The following is a 14,592-nucleotide window of genomic DNA, read 5'->3' on the forward strand; positions in this document are numbered from 1 at the left end:
ATCCCTTTGGTTTTAGCGCTAGATTTATTTTATTAGTATGTAACAATAAAATAAAAGATATTTTAAAAACCTTAAATCTGAAAAACAAAACGACCCGGCAGTGTTCCTGGTGTACTTCCGGTTGGAATTATTCACACTGGTCAGGTTTGTTATTAGCAAATGAAATGTTATTCCCACACTTTTCCTCTTCATTTCCAGTACACTAACAGTTTCTGTAGTTTTTAATAGAACTGGAGCAGCTCGACTATGCTCACAGTTTCATTTCGCTTCTCCATTTCGCTAAATAACCCCACCTGTCATACCAGCTAGCTAGTTAGCCTGTAGCAGCTAACCGGAGTGAAGGAGGTGGACCGCAGGTTTAATGTTGGCTAGTTAACGTCTTTCATGGCAGCTCGACAGCCCTTCACGGACACCGACACCGCAGATGAAGCAGTGAGGGCGACATGCGACGATGCAACCACCTGCAAAAGGTAACAGTACGATGTGGAGTCAAAGGTAGTCATTTAATGTAGCAGTCATGTGGCTTTAATTGCACACAGCAACACTGTTTCTGCTCATCCTGCAGTAAAACACAAGTTGTTGGTAGTTGGCGAGCATTACATTGAAGACTACATCTTAGATATGAGTCACAAATTAAGCTCAAAAGCACCACCACATCATCAGGTTTGCTTTATTTTAATTCTTGCTGTACAACTACTGACATTTAAACCAATTTTACTTCAATTTTGGGGATTGTCGTGTTTGTAAGGTGCTATAACAAGTCACTAGAGACTCAGAGCAGCATCCCATCCCAGCTGCCTGTGGTTTATTATTAGGCTGTTAGTGAGTCATGTATACATCCGGTTATATAGTGTCCACCAGCAAAACCAAAAATGGATTGGACACTGCATGGATCTGCAGCTTTGGAAATAATAATTAGACCACCTGTTGTTTTCCACAACACCACCACACAACAGGCCTTCAATGTGGATAACTCTCTTAGGACTTTATTGTTGTGGTTAAAAAAAAGACATGACAAAACAGAGTAATAATTCAATACATCTAATGAATTCTGTTTACTTTATGGTGTAATTAAACTGTTAAAATGTCAGAATTCATACTGAAGTGCTAAAAACGTTGTTTTGAGTGACTATTATTGTGTGTTGAAGCTGTGCATGTAAGGACAACAGAAAATCCAAACTCAATTGTCACCCAAAGCTGCCTAAAAGATAAGACCGTCATTGTGTTGATTAACAAAGAGGGATACAGCCACAGAGCTGTTATCAGTTTGCAGTCAGCAGAGCAGCATCTATTACAACCTTCAGAAGAAAACTAAGCATGGCTCCACCAAGAACCCCAAAGGAAGAGGCAGAAAACAATGGCCACAGTGGTCTAATGATTATTTCCCAAAGCTATATATCGCAGGATTTTAACTGTAAGTAGAATCAGGTATACCAGCCACCATTTCATATTTCGGGAATTAATTTGAGCCAACATACTGATTAGTAGAGAATTATTAATGTATGACACTTCTGTATCCAATTGGTAACCTGTTTTTTAGGTTTGCAACCAGTAAAGGCTATTGGAAGGACCCATATATCCAGTACTTTGCGAGATCTGTAGGAGAGCGAAAGGCCCCTGAAATCAACAGAGGCAAGTATTGCAGTCTCCTTTTTAAAACATTTGCAGCATTTATTAATTCCTATTAGTTCAATGAGATGAACCATGCATTGTGTATTTACAAGTCACAGGATCACCAGTTAATAATATGATCATAGTCTGCAGCAAATGCTTCACAATCAGAAATCATTTTGTAATTATTACTCACTAGGTTATACTATAACTAGCTAGTAATACCACACTTTATGGTGTGATTTTCAACAATAAATTCTTTCTGTTCTGTTCCCTAGATGTGTGTTTTATATGCTTGTTTTATAGTCCACTTATCTGATTTGACAGGTTACTATGCCCGCGTTCAAGGCGTGAACCATCTCCTTGACGCATTTATAAAGAAAGCAGAGTGTGACTGTCAAGTAATAAACCTGGGTGCCGGACTGGACACCACATTTTGGAGATTAAAGGTCTGCAGACTTGCAGCTCGCTGCTGTCAGTGTGGTCTTAATGCAGTTCACATTAATCTGCTAAATTGCCTCATCAAAACAATTTAGATCCATCCTCAGAAAACTTCACAAAGCACAGATCTTGAGAGCGTTTGTGTGTGTTACAGGATGAAAACCTCATGCCACGAAAGTTCTTTGAAGTTGACTTTCCAACTGTTGTGGCCAGAAAAATACACAATATAAAGTAAGACAACTGTGATATTTAAAAAAAAAATGCATTTCATTTTTAATCCTGTACATGGAACACTGACTAAGCTAAGCGAAACATTTGATAGATTTTTGAGTATTTTCCAGCATTAATTTGCAACTTAACAAATAAAATCTAATTTCTAATATCAAATTTCTAACTGAAAATCTTACTTCCCAACAGCTAAAGTACAACTATAACTACTAGCAAGAACATTAAGCAGCACAAGTGCCGCAAACCTCTGTTGCCTTTTGGCTTTGATATTGCAATCTAAGACAGAGGTCTGTAGGGGGAGCCAGAGCCTGTTGTTAAACATTGCAACAGTTGTGCAGAAGAACATGAGAAGCATAGTTGTTGTAGCTATAATTTATAACATAAATAAATTTAATTCTTTACATGCATTAAAGCATGTGTGAGATACAATGCATGTCCATTGTATGTAATTATATATAATTTCCAGTATTCAAATTAAGCTTAAGTATCTGTAGAAGCGTGGTTCAGTAGGAAATATCTTCCTGTCCTGCAGTAAATGCAGTGGAAAGACAGTTATTGCCATGGGACTAAAGCTGAAAATACGTTAAAAACAAGGTGCACCCCAAAAACAGCACCATCAGTGTCACGTGTACGAAACTTTTGCATAAATGGGGTAGTTTTGGAAGATTTTAGAGCCAAATTTATACGGATTTGCATGTGAAAGACATGGCTGTAGCATAGCTTTATATGTTGTTTAATTCTGCCTTTGTAATTGTGTTATTTTCTTTGACAAGGACAAAGCCTCCACTGTCCAAACCTATCATCGAAACCCACTCAACAGACTCCTTACTGCTAGGTACTCACCAGAGCTCATTATTATTTGATTTGTATAATATATCAGTGTGTTTAAACACCACATGTTCCTAATTGACTGTTAGAAACTCTTTCTGAATGTGTTTGTTCAGATGCCCACAGCCTCGACTCAGATCGTTACTGTATCATCGGAGCAGACCTCAGAGATGTCTCTAATTTGGATGAAAAGCTGAAGAAGTTCCAGCTTAACCCAGAGTATGTAATCTAAATTGTTGGGTTTCATCTCAGTAATTTATTCCATTACAGTCCAACCATGCTGAGCTAAGTAGTTTGTAAAAAAAAGTGTAAGTTCACCTAAGGTCAGTGTTATTTTTATGAATAAGACCCCTTAGTTTTCCCTGCCCATCTTTTGAAAAAACAAGAAAGTAAGTGTAAGTTCACCTGAGGTCAGGGTTTTTCACCTGAAGTCAGTGTTATTTTTATGAAATAAGCCCCTCTACGCTGCTGTTTGTCAGCTGCTATTTGTTTTTCTGGTGCATCTTTAGAAGACCAAGAATTGAGGCTTATCTCTGTGTTTTCTCACAGTGAGTAGCTCTAGATAACAGTCCCAGTACTGAGCGCCTGCAGGGCTGCAATGCAGATGTAATATTGCCCATCTAGAGGATTTCAAAGGATGAATTTCAAATACCAAAGTCATAGTTTTGGTTAAAAAAAAAAACAAAAACTGCTAAATATGCAAATTTAAGGGGAATTGTAGCTTGACATGTAGGAGTGTATCTGACCAATTTCCTCTGGAGGTTTTGATAATTTTAATGAGTCACTCGGCATAAATGCAGTTCTTTGTACAAGAACAACGTTTTTAAAGCCACTATTTAACCTTTCAGGTACTCTTCAGTATTTTGTCTGGAGCATGATGACAGGAAAAGGCCCATTTTTGCCTGACTTTAAAACAAAATCCCTCTCTGGTCATAGATTAAACCCGTAAAAGCTCATCTCTGTGCATCAAAGTTACATATTTACAAGATTTTTCCACAAAAATAATTCCTCTCTGCCTTAAAATGGCTTAAATATAACTCTACTTCATTGCTTCCTTTAGAATGTGCAGATCTACAGTTGTGAACAAAAAGTTACCAACATTTGTAAACACCATGTATATGTTGGCAGTCTTGACTTTCCAATGATTCCAACAACTCTTGATATTCTGTGATGGAAAGATTGGAACACATGCATCTTTGTCACAAAAAACAATTATGCATTTTGGTTCTTTTATGGATTTATTACAGATCTTCTGGAAAATGACAAAATCCGCTGGGTCAAAAATATACATACAATTGACTACAGCTGCTGGCTCTTCTCGGCCAATTTAAATGGTTCCAATTTGATACACTCATTAGAACATCAGCCACAGGCACTACAGTGGGAGTACAAATGGGAATACAGATCTGAAGAGGCAAATCACTGACTTGAACTGAAGTCAGCAAAGTCACATGGAGCCATTTCAAAACTGCGACTGTGCAAACCATTGTTTGTAAGAATGAAGTGCATGGCACAGTTGTGTCAATGCAACAATCGGGAAGAAAACCCAATTTGTCGCCTACTGCTGAGAGACAGTCGGTCAGAATGGTCAAGAGAAAAACCAAAAATCACCAAAAAGCAGGTCTACAATGAATTAGAAGCTGCTGGAACACAAGCGTCGGTGTCGACACCCTAACGTGTTTTACTTAGCCGTGAGGCTGCCATGCAAGACAGAAGACCCATTAAAGCTTGACTGATGTTTGCTGCTGATCACACGGACAAAGAAAAAACCTTCTGGAGGAAAGTTTTGTTTTCAGATGGAAGACAAATTGAGTTATTTGGCCACAATGACCAGAAATATGTTGAAGGGGAAAAGAGTGAGGCCTTTAACCCCAACAGCAATAAACCTACAGTCAATCATGGGGGTGGCAGTATTATGCTCTAGGGCTGTTTTGCTGACAGTGGAACCTTGCACTTTACACAAAGTAAATAGAATACCTCCAAATTCTTCAGGAAAACCCAAAGTCATCAGCCAGAAGGTTGAATCTTGGACACAGTTGGATGTTCCAATAAGACAGTGACCCCAAAGACACATCAAAAATGGTAAAGAAATGGTTTAATTAGGCCACAGTTAAGAATTTAGACTGACTTTGCCAAAGTCCTGACTTAAATCCCATTAAGAATCTGTAGACTTTGCTAAAAAAAACAAGTCTGTGCCATGAAGCCAGCAAATTCAGTTGAACAGCACCAATTCTGTTAAGGGAGTGGTCAAAGATATAACCAGAAGCTTGCCAGATGCTTGTGGACTGCTGCCAAAAGGGCTTAATTGATGTGAAAACAACCATTTAACCAAATACTTGCATTGCTGCATGAATTTTTTTGACCCAGCACATTTTGTGATATTTCCAGAAGACCTGCCATGAATCTGTGAAAGAACCAAAATGTATGGTTGTTTTTTGTGACAAAGATGCATGTATTTTAATCACTCCTTCATAGAAAAATGAGAGTTGTATAAATCACCAAAACTCAAGACTGCCACACAGTGGAAAATTGTAATATTGGAATGATTCAGCTACAAATTTATGAGCCATGAAGAGATTCTGAAAAATAATTATGACACAGAAAGCCCTGTCTAACAAGCTGACAGGATTGGGTCGTCAGGTTTGTGATGTGTGAAACTGCAGACATAAATACCTAACAAGGCTAAATATTAAAATTAAGACCCTATAGTGTTATTTATGGTGTTTATTTATCTGAGTACATTAAATATTACATATTTTCATCTCAGTAATGTATTCCATAACAGTCCACCCACACTTAGTTGCTGCGTTTGCAAAGTAAGTGTAAGTTCACCTTAGGTCAGTGTTTTTCAACTGCTGTCAGTTCTATTTTCATGAATTAAGCCCCTCGTGCTGCTTTCTGTCAGCTGCTATTTGTTTCTGTGCCACATCTTTCGAAAACCAAGAACTGAGGCTTATCTCTGCGTGTTCTCGCTGAAAGTTGCTCTAGATAACAGTCGCTGCAAAGAGCGCCTGCAGGGCTGCAATGCAGATGTAATGTCACCCATCTGGACCCTGATGTGAAAAGATGTTGACTTTCGAATGTCAAAAAGTCATAATTAGGCTAAAATATTGCTAAATAGGCTAGTTCAGCAAGGATGGTAGCATGTCTTGTAGCAGTGTGTTTTGATCGTTTTATTGTGTCTATTGAGATTCAATATAGATGCCATAAATGCAGTGGTTTGTGAAAGAGCAAAGTTTTCACACCCACCATTTAATCTTTAAGCTGCAGATTGTTTGATACTTTTTTTTTAAAGCCTATTTTGTTTGGAGCATCACAAACAGATACAAAGCTGATTTTTAATTTCACACATGTTCAGTTTTATGTTATCGGATGTTTTCTATTCTCAGGCAGTCAGAGTCAATCACCCCACAACTTATAACTCACATTTTTTAACCTTAGTTCATCCAGGGGAAGTTGGACAAAGAATGAAACTCTCTTTTTCAGGAAGCTGCTGGGTGTGAATAAGTGATTTGCTTTCACCGCTAAAGGCTGACGGGAAAATGTAATATTCCACTGTTCCTTTTCCTAGAATTTCATGTAAATGCTCTTGAAATCATAATTTTAAGGACACACCATAGTTTTATTGCTAGTTTATCTCAATTTCTTAGCAGTTTCTCTTACGTTTAGTGATGACATTTGAGCAGTCATTATCTCCCCCTGAATGATAATACTGATCTATACATTGTATTTATTTTATTGTAGGTTAAAAAAAAGAAGTTATAATTGTATTTTTTAAAATAAAAATAACATGTATTATTGTATTGTTTGGTAGAGATTGTTTGGTATGTTGTGGTTGTAAGTGCTGTTGTCACCCCCAGATTACCTACATTGCTGCTGTCAGAGTGCGTGCTGGTCTACATGACACCATCCCAGTCTTCCAATTTAGTTCACTGGGCAGCAGAAACCTTTCACACTGCAATGTTCATCAACTACGAGCAGGTAAATGCAACAAATGACTTCATCCTGATACAACAGATGAAAACAGCTGTTGGCTTCTATGTTTCTTTTTTAATAATAATGCACTTTTGTGTTTCTGTTGATGTACAGTACATTCAGAAAGTTTTCAGACCTCTTAAAGTTTTCCAAATTTCGTTATGTTTCATGCTCATCTTAAAATGGTTTCAGTTTTTTTTAAATCTCTCATCAATCTACACACAATACACCACAATGACAAAGCAACAAGAGGTCTTCAGAGTGTTTTTTAAAAATAAAATAAAAGACCTTGTCCCATTTACACAAGTGTAGAGACCTTTTGTCATGACAGATGCATCCTACTTCTTCCAGAGGTCCATGAAATGCCTCTACTACTTCATTGGAGTCCATCTGTACTTTAGCAGTACTTGTAGGTGTTGGTGTATGAGAGTGAAGCCTACAAGGACAATTGAATTGTCTGTGGTCATGAGAGACATGATTGTATCAAAAGACAGATGTGGAAAAGAATATACCAAAACTGTTGCAGTACTGAAAGTGACCCAAAACAATGTATCCTCCATCATTTTAAAACGGAAGAAGTGTTGAACCACCAACAGTCTTCTTAGATATGGCTGCCCAGACAAGGCCCAGAGTTTTGGTGTAACCCAATAACCCAATGCCACCATTAATGACAATTATTGGTGGATATAGGAGGCCCTTACAGAAGGACAGCCATTGGTAGAACACTCCATCAATCAAACCTTTATGGTAGAGTAACCAGATGGAAGCCATTCCTCACTTAAAGGCCCATGACAGCCTGCTGAGAGTTTACCAAAAGACCACTGAAGACCATGACAAGCAAAATCCTCTGGTGTCATGAAACCAATATTGAACTATCTAGGCCAAAATTTCCAACAGCACGTGTGGAAGAAACCAGGCGCTGAGCATCACCTGATTAACAGTTTACCTACAGTCAAACATGGTGGTGGTAGCATCATGCTGTGGCGATGTTTCTCTGCAACAGCGATAGTTAGACTGGTCAGGATAGAGAAAGATGAATGCAGAAAAATCTAGAGTGATCCTAATTGAAAACCTTTTCAGAGTGCACAGGATCTCAAGCAGTGGAGAAATACACATTTAAATAAGACAAAGACCTGAAGCATGCCACCAAGAAAACATGGGAGAGGCTTTGGGAAATGCGGTGAAAGCCATGGAGTGACCTGGCTGAAATTCAGACCTAAACCCTATAGAGAATCCCTGGAGAGACCTAAAAATGGCAGTGATGCTCTCCATCCATCCTGGTTGAACTTTAATGATTGTGCCAAGAACGATAGAAGAAACTATCAGGTGCGCCAAACTTGAGGATGTCATTGTCAAATGTGCTTTTAAGGGAAGAGTCTCTCTTTTATTTAAATCTGCTTTTATTTTTAATAAATTAAGAAATTACTTCAGAAACTCATGGAGAAAAAAAAAACTGAATCCATTTTGAGATGAGCCTGAAACATAATGTGAGAAAATTCAATGCAATGTATACAGAGTATAATAGTTCAAACAGTAGTCTGAATCTTCGAATTTTCTATCTATTGTAAGCTGTCGGCTGTTTGCAAATTAAGTATTCCCCATTGTATATGCAATCCATGGATAAAAGTGGCTTAAGGACATTTGCTATAAAATTAGACATTGGATTATCTGCAGTTTGTACCAGGAAGATATTTGAATTGACAGAAGCATCTGAGCTGAGCAATAGTTTAGTCCTTATGAAGACAACAACATAAATCTTCATCTTGTCATTATTGTGTGTAAATCTAGGTGAACATGAGTGATCGATTCGGCCAGGTGATGATCGAGAACCTGCAGCGTCGCCAATGCACCCTGGCAGGAGTAGAGGCCTGCCAGTCTCTGGACTCTCAGGTAACCTCCACTTACTATTTCCTAAACAGCACAGCAGTTACAGTTTTAAAAGATTAAGACATTAGAAGCAGCGATCTGGCTTTATTAGGCTGTCAAGCTCAAAATGTAAGCTTGATTTGAAGTAGTTTTGCTCAACAAATGCTCTGTAACTAAGATATAAAGCTATGTTTCTGCTTGTACCTTTTAGTTTATTTTTTGAAAATGTCAGGATTTCATATTGTTTTTGCCTGGTGTTTGCAGAAGGAACGGTTTCTGAAGACTGGCTGGGAGAATGCAGATGCTCTAGATATGATGACGGTGTACAGTATGCTCCCTCAGGACGATGTAGCAAGGTAATGTGGGTTTAACATCACTTAGTGTCTGCCAAAGATCATTAGTACTTCACTGAGCCCAGATGCATATCCAACAACTGCAATGTTTGCCACATCTGCATTTGCTATATTACTATCCGTTGATAGAGATTTTTTTTTTTTTTTTTTAACAGAAAACTGGCATTATGAAGGTTGTGGAGTTTGAGAAATGGGCATTTAATAGGCCGAGGGCCCAGTGAAACATTACCATTATTGAATTGCATTATGGGACTTGAACATCTAAATTTTGAAGCATGACAGGATATGATGCAACAATTAGCTGTAGCCTTTACCTATGCTATAATGTGTATGTAAGCAATCACTCGAATATCCCTTTACTTTCAACACTTGTGAATATTTTCATAATTAATATTGCACCCTACAATTAAAATTTTCATTTAAATAAATATCTGTTAAATCACAATCTGTTGACAAATTAGGTAACACAATGGCAATTACTTAAATATATCGCAGGTCCTTCATTCCATCTGCTATAAGACTTTACAACATCAGCATCACTGGCTGATGTTAACATAAACTGGACTATATCATTACCACCCCAAACCATAAAATTTGCACTGACATTCTTGCACTGCACATCTCTGCACTTTTAAACTTTATTTTTATTTTTTCTGTTAAGCCACTTTACCCTCATCTGTCACCCTTGTATATATTGTAAATATTATTACTATTGTTCTATTATTCTTTTATTCTTATCACTATGTCTACTGTTACATAAGCTGCTGTAACAATGTAAATTTCCCCTGGAGTGGGGAGAAATAAAGAACTTTATCTTTATCTTATCTTATCTATATATTGCAATATGTATATATTTGAAGTGTTATGAACTGGGTGTCTGTGGTGACATTTCTAGAGAAAAAGATTTTTTCCATTACTAGTTACTGTTGCAGCTTCACAGTTAAGGCTTTTTATCTGTTGTGTACTAGTCAGAGCAGTTCACTGTGTTTGTCAGTTAGCTTTGCACTCCCTTCAATCATTGATCAAAATACATCTGCAAAACAAGATAGCAGTCATGTTCAGCAATTTTGGGTTATTACTTATAGTGGAATACAAAGGAGCAGCCCCAGTGAGCTGTTAGATGAAGAGCTTCAGGTGACCATTGGACAACTCCAATGCTTTGTTTGTGCCGTGCCATTTGCACACTCATGTTGTTTACAGCATAAAATCAGATCACAGTTACTCATTGAGTGATAAAAGCTCAATCATTGCCAGGTTTTATGACTGAAGTCTCTCTCTGGTCATTAATTAAAGCTTTTCTCAATGTATCAATGTTATTTAGAAGTTTTTTCCATGAAAATTATTATTTTTAGCCTCAAAACCATTGCTTCCTTTAGAATGTGCGAATTCATGAAGTCCCCACCTGCTAAACCCACTCCTTACCTCTCGCTGCAGCTTTAGCACAGCAGCTCAAACACTGTAAAACTACTCCGCTACACAATGGCAAGTTGTGAGATTGGAGTGGTTCAGCAACTAATGTATACTACGTCTGAAGAAGAATAGTACAGAAAGGTGCGTCTCAAGTGAACAGGATTGGTTCCTTATATTTGTTGTCTGAAACTGTGCAAGTCTGAATTTGTGTTTTTAAAGAAATGCTAAGTCGTGGCACATTTGTTTTACTCATGGTATGCCTTGTAGCATACACTGCCATTCAAAAATTTGGGGTCGCCCAGGCAATTTCAGGTTTTCCATTGAAGCTCACTTTTATTCATGTGCTAACATAATTGCACAAGGTTTTTCTAATTATCAATTAGCCTTTCAACACAATTAGCTAACACAATGTAGTATTAGGACACAGGAGTGATGGTTGCTGGAAATGGGCCTCTGTACCCCTAAGTAGATATTCCATTTAAATTTTCATTTCCATTTCTAAGTGACCCCAAACTTTTGAACGTTAGTGTAAATGCACACCATACGGACATGTCACCATTATTTAGCACATTTAGAACAACAGATTTAGCCAAAGTGCTTTCCAGAAATAAGGTGTGCATTGCAAATTTGCCAAACAAGTTTAAATATTAAGGCTAAGACCCTACAGTATTATTACTTACGGAGCTTTACCTGACAACACTTCAAAACTAAAAATCCCAACAAGTCTATAGAATCCCTATGGGCAGCATATTTACAACGGTGAACAGGAAGAGACCTCTAGCAGTACCAGGCTCTGGGAGGGCAGCTATTTGCCTTGATTTGTAGGGTTGAGGGTAAAGGGGAGAGAGGAAAAGATAGCCGACACAAACAAACAAGGGAACATAAACACAGGACCAATTGTCGGGACAAGTAGTCCTCAAATCAGGCCTGTGCAGTTCCAGAGCTGGAAATACCTGCAGGGAGGACAAAACACAAGTAGAAAGAGAGGAAAGTCACTGAGTTCAGAACGTACAATAGTATTTATAAATGCATGCATGTGAAGATATGACCAGCAGAACATATTACAGTTACAACTTCGCTGGCAAGAGACTTAAAGAGGAAACTGTTCAATACAAAACAAGACAAAATAAAGAAATTAGTCTTTGGACACAACTAGAGCAGCTTCAGGAAGAACTAAAAGCAAGAGAAAAATGTGAATCTTTCATGCCAATTTAAAAAAAAAATAAATAAAAAAAAAAATATATATATATATATATATATATATATATATATATATATATATATATATATATATATATACACACACAAATTGGGTTTAATATGGAACAGGATACGGTTTCAAAGCCTTGAAAACTGAAGGCCCAAAAGGAATCCACCCCAGAAGCAAGACGGCACACGTAACAGTCATGTCAAATTTGTCTTACTGACAGAAGATTTTCAATAAACTTCATCAACAACCGGTAGGACCAGAAAGGTGACTGATTTAAAAAAACAAACAAACAAAATAAGTCTATTGTCCTCGATGGATAAAGATGAATTAGATGCTTGAACATTCATGGCAAACACTGCAAAATTCTATCTTTGTAACTCTGGAAAACTTGCTTCCCTAACACTACAGTAGACAATTATGATCGCATGTGCTACACGCCTGTTGCTTTACCAGGTGATTCCTTCTCATTTTGCCTCCTTCTGATATGAAACATCGCATTTTAAAGTTATTTTTTAGGCATTTTTGCCTTTTTTATATAGGACAGTGAGAAAGAGACAGGAACCATGGGTGGAAGAGTCGGGGAATGACATGCAGTAAATTGCCATGAGCTGGATTCAAACCCATGACTGCTGCATCGGGGACTATAGCCTCTGTTCATGGGTCGCCCACCCAGCCAGCTGAGCTATCTGGCTATGACATGTTAACTTACAATACTGAATCTATTTGATTTCTTGCAGAATTGAGCGTCTGGAGTTCCTGGATGAGAGGGAGCTGCTGCAACAGCTGCTTCAGCACTACAGCATCTGCTGGGCCTCCAAGGATAAACACAACCTGGGTAAGACACACTTGTGTAACTGTTGAATGAATGGACATGAAACATATGGTAAGAAAATCATTGTCAGATCCAGGATGCTGTTTGGCTTCAATGGCGTCACGCTGCCCATCAGTTTATTTACTTTGTGTGTAAAATTTTTCATATTTCCACCCATCCGCCCAGTTTTTAACGCCTGCTGCAATCATTTACAAGAACAGGTCATGTTCTGCTTCCTCAGGTCTGTCACAGTTGGCATTTTGAGGGCGAAACTGCGCCACTGTTGGACATGCTTTACATGTGTGTTCGCCAAAGTCAACAACAGGAGAAGATTTGTGAAAGGAGTTGTTGGGAAAGAGGAAGCCCTTATTCTCCACCAAGTCCTCATCTGGGAGCTGTTCCGGTGTGAAAAGTCCCCGCATCAGCAGAACGTGATTTCATGAGCGTCCTTTGTAACCCATACATGCTGGAGATAAGACGTGATTAGGCTGAGAGCTGCGAAGAGGTTTGTCACAACACTGGCGACGAACTGTAAAATGGATCGAGTTTGTTTCGTTGATTTTCTCACAGGCTGAGTTAGTCTGTGATTAAACAATCAGAAAATCCGCTCACCTGTGTTGGAAATGGAAGAATGTATGATGAATTTCAGATGTCGTACAATTTGTCCTCGTCTAATATTATGTGCCATTTTCATTTTATTTATTGATCCGACACGTTTTCTTATAAAACAAACATGCATGCTAGTGTCAGATTACAAGAAATGCATTACACGCAATAACCGGTTAATTTCCATTTGCCTGTAAAATGTTTTCTATTTTTGATCCTCGCAAAAAAGAACATGACAGATTAGTTTGTGATAGATTGGGTTTGATGAGTGCTCATCAAATTTAGTAAAATAAAAAACATGTTCTTTTATCTAAAACTGTTGTCCTGTCTTTTTATGTACTTTATTATGGACTGCATATCAGCATATCAGTTGGGTTATCTGCAGTGGGAGGGTCCAGCTGAGGTGGTATCATAGTACGATGTGTGAATTCTTGGTGACCCGAGGTGCACTAATACACTGTGTACTGTAAATCATATAGTATAAGTTTCCCTACTACCTTGAACCCTGTAAGACCCAAATATAGAAAAAAATGAGCAATAAAATAAAGCAAACAATGAATATATATACCTGAATATATATATATTATTGAATATATATATATATATATATATATATATATATATATATATATATATATATATATATATATATATATATTATTGAATTTAATTCAAAAGTAAATAATATATATATATTTCATTTTTTGTTTTTTATATATATATATATATATACTTTAAAAAGTAAGAAAAAGTAAACTTAAGATATTGAGTTGAATGAAGTAGCCACATGATACACGCAGCTGCTTTAATTTCAATTTTTCTTATTTTAAAGAATTTCTTCATTTAACATTGAAAACTTCCGCCTTCAGTCAGAACTCTGTGTGTGTGTGTGTGTGTGTGTGTGTGTGTGTGTGTGTGTGTGTGTGTGTGTGTATATATATATATATATATATATATATATATATATATATATAAAAATAAAAAATTTCATTTTTCATTTTATTTTGCTTTTCTTTCTATATTTGGGTTTTTATATTTTTATATATATATATATATATATATATATATATATATACATACATACATACATACATACATACATACATACATACATACATACATACATACATACATACATACATACATACATACATGTATGTATGTATGTATATATACCCAAATATAGAAAAAAAATTGCAAAAAATGAGCAAAGCTGCTTTAATTTCTATTTTTCTTCATTTAAGGAATTTCTT

At 37.0% G+C, this 14,592-nt stretch overlaps 1 protein-coding gene across 1 annotated transcript; it reads left to right on the forward strand.

Moving 5' to 3' along the window:
• The first annotated feature begins 102 nt into the window (after positions 1-102).
• Positions 103-13,655, forward strand: lcmt1 (leucine carboxyl methyltransferase 1). Its single transcript, XM_035957608.2, has 11 exons — positions 103-470; positions 1,541-1,632; positions 1,939-2,060; positions 2,207-2,283; positions 3,054-3,115; positions 3,225-3,327; positions 6,969-7,089; positions 8,872-8,973; positions 9,214-9,305; positions 12,660-12,757; positions 12,975-13,655. The coding sequence occupies exons 1-11, from the start codon at positions 385-387 to the stop codon at positions 12,995-12,997; spliced, it is 978 nt and encodes a 325-aa protein (XP_035813501.1). The 5' UTR covers positions 103-384; the 3' UTR covers positions 12,998-13,655.
• Positions 13,656-14,592: the final 937 nt, after the last annotated feature.

This window comes from Amphiprion ocellaris, chromosome 18 (genome assembly GCF_022539595.1).
Source record: "Amphiprion ocellaris isolate individual 3 ecotype Okinawa chromosome 18, ASM2253959v1, whole genome shotgun sequence".
Classification (NCBI taxonomy): domain Eukaryota; kingdom Metazoa; phylum Chordata; class Actinopteri; family Pomacentridae; genus Amphiprion; species Amphiprion ocellaris.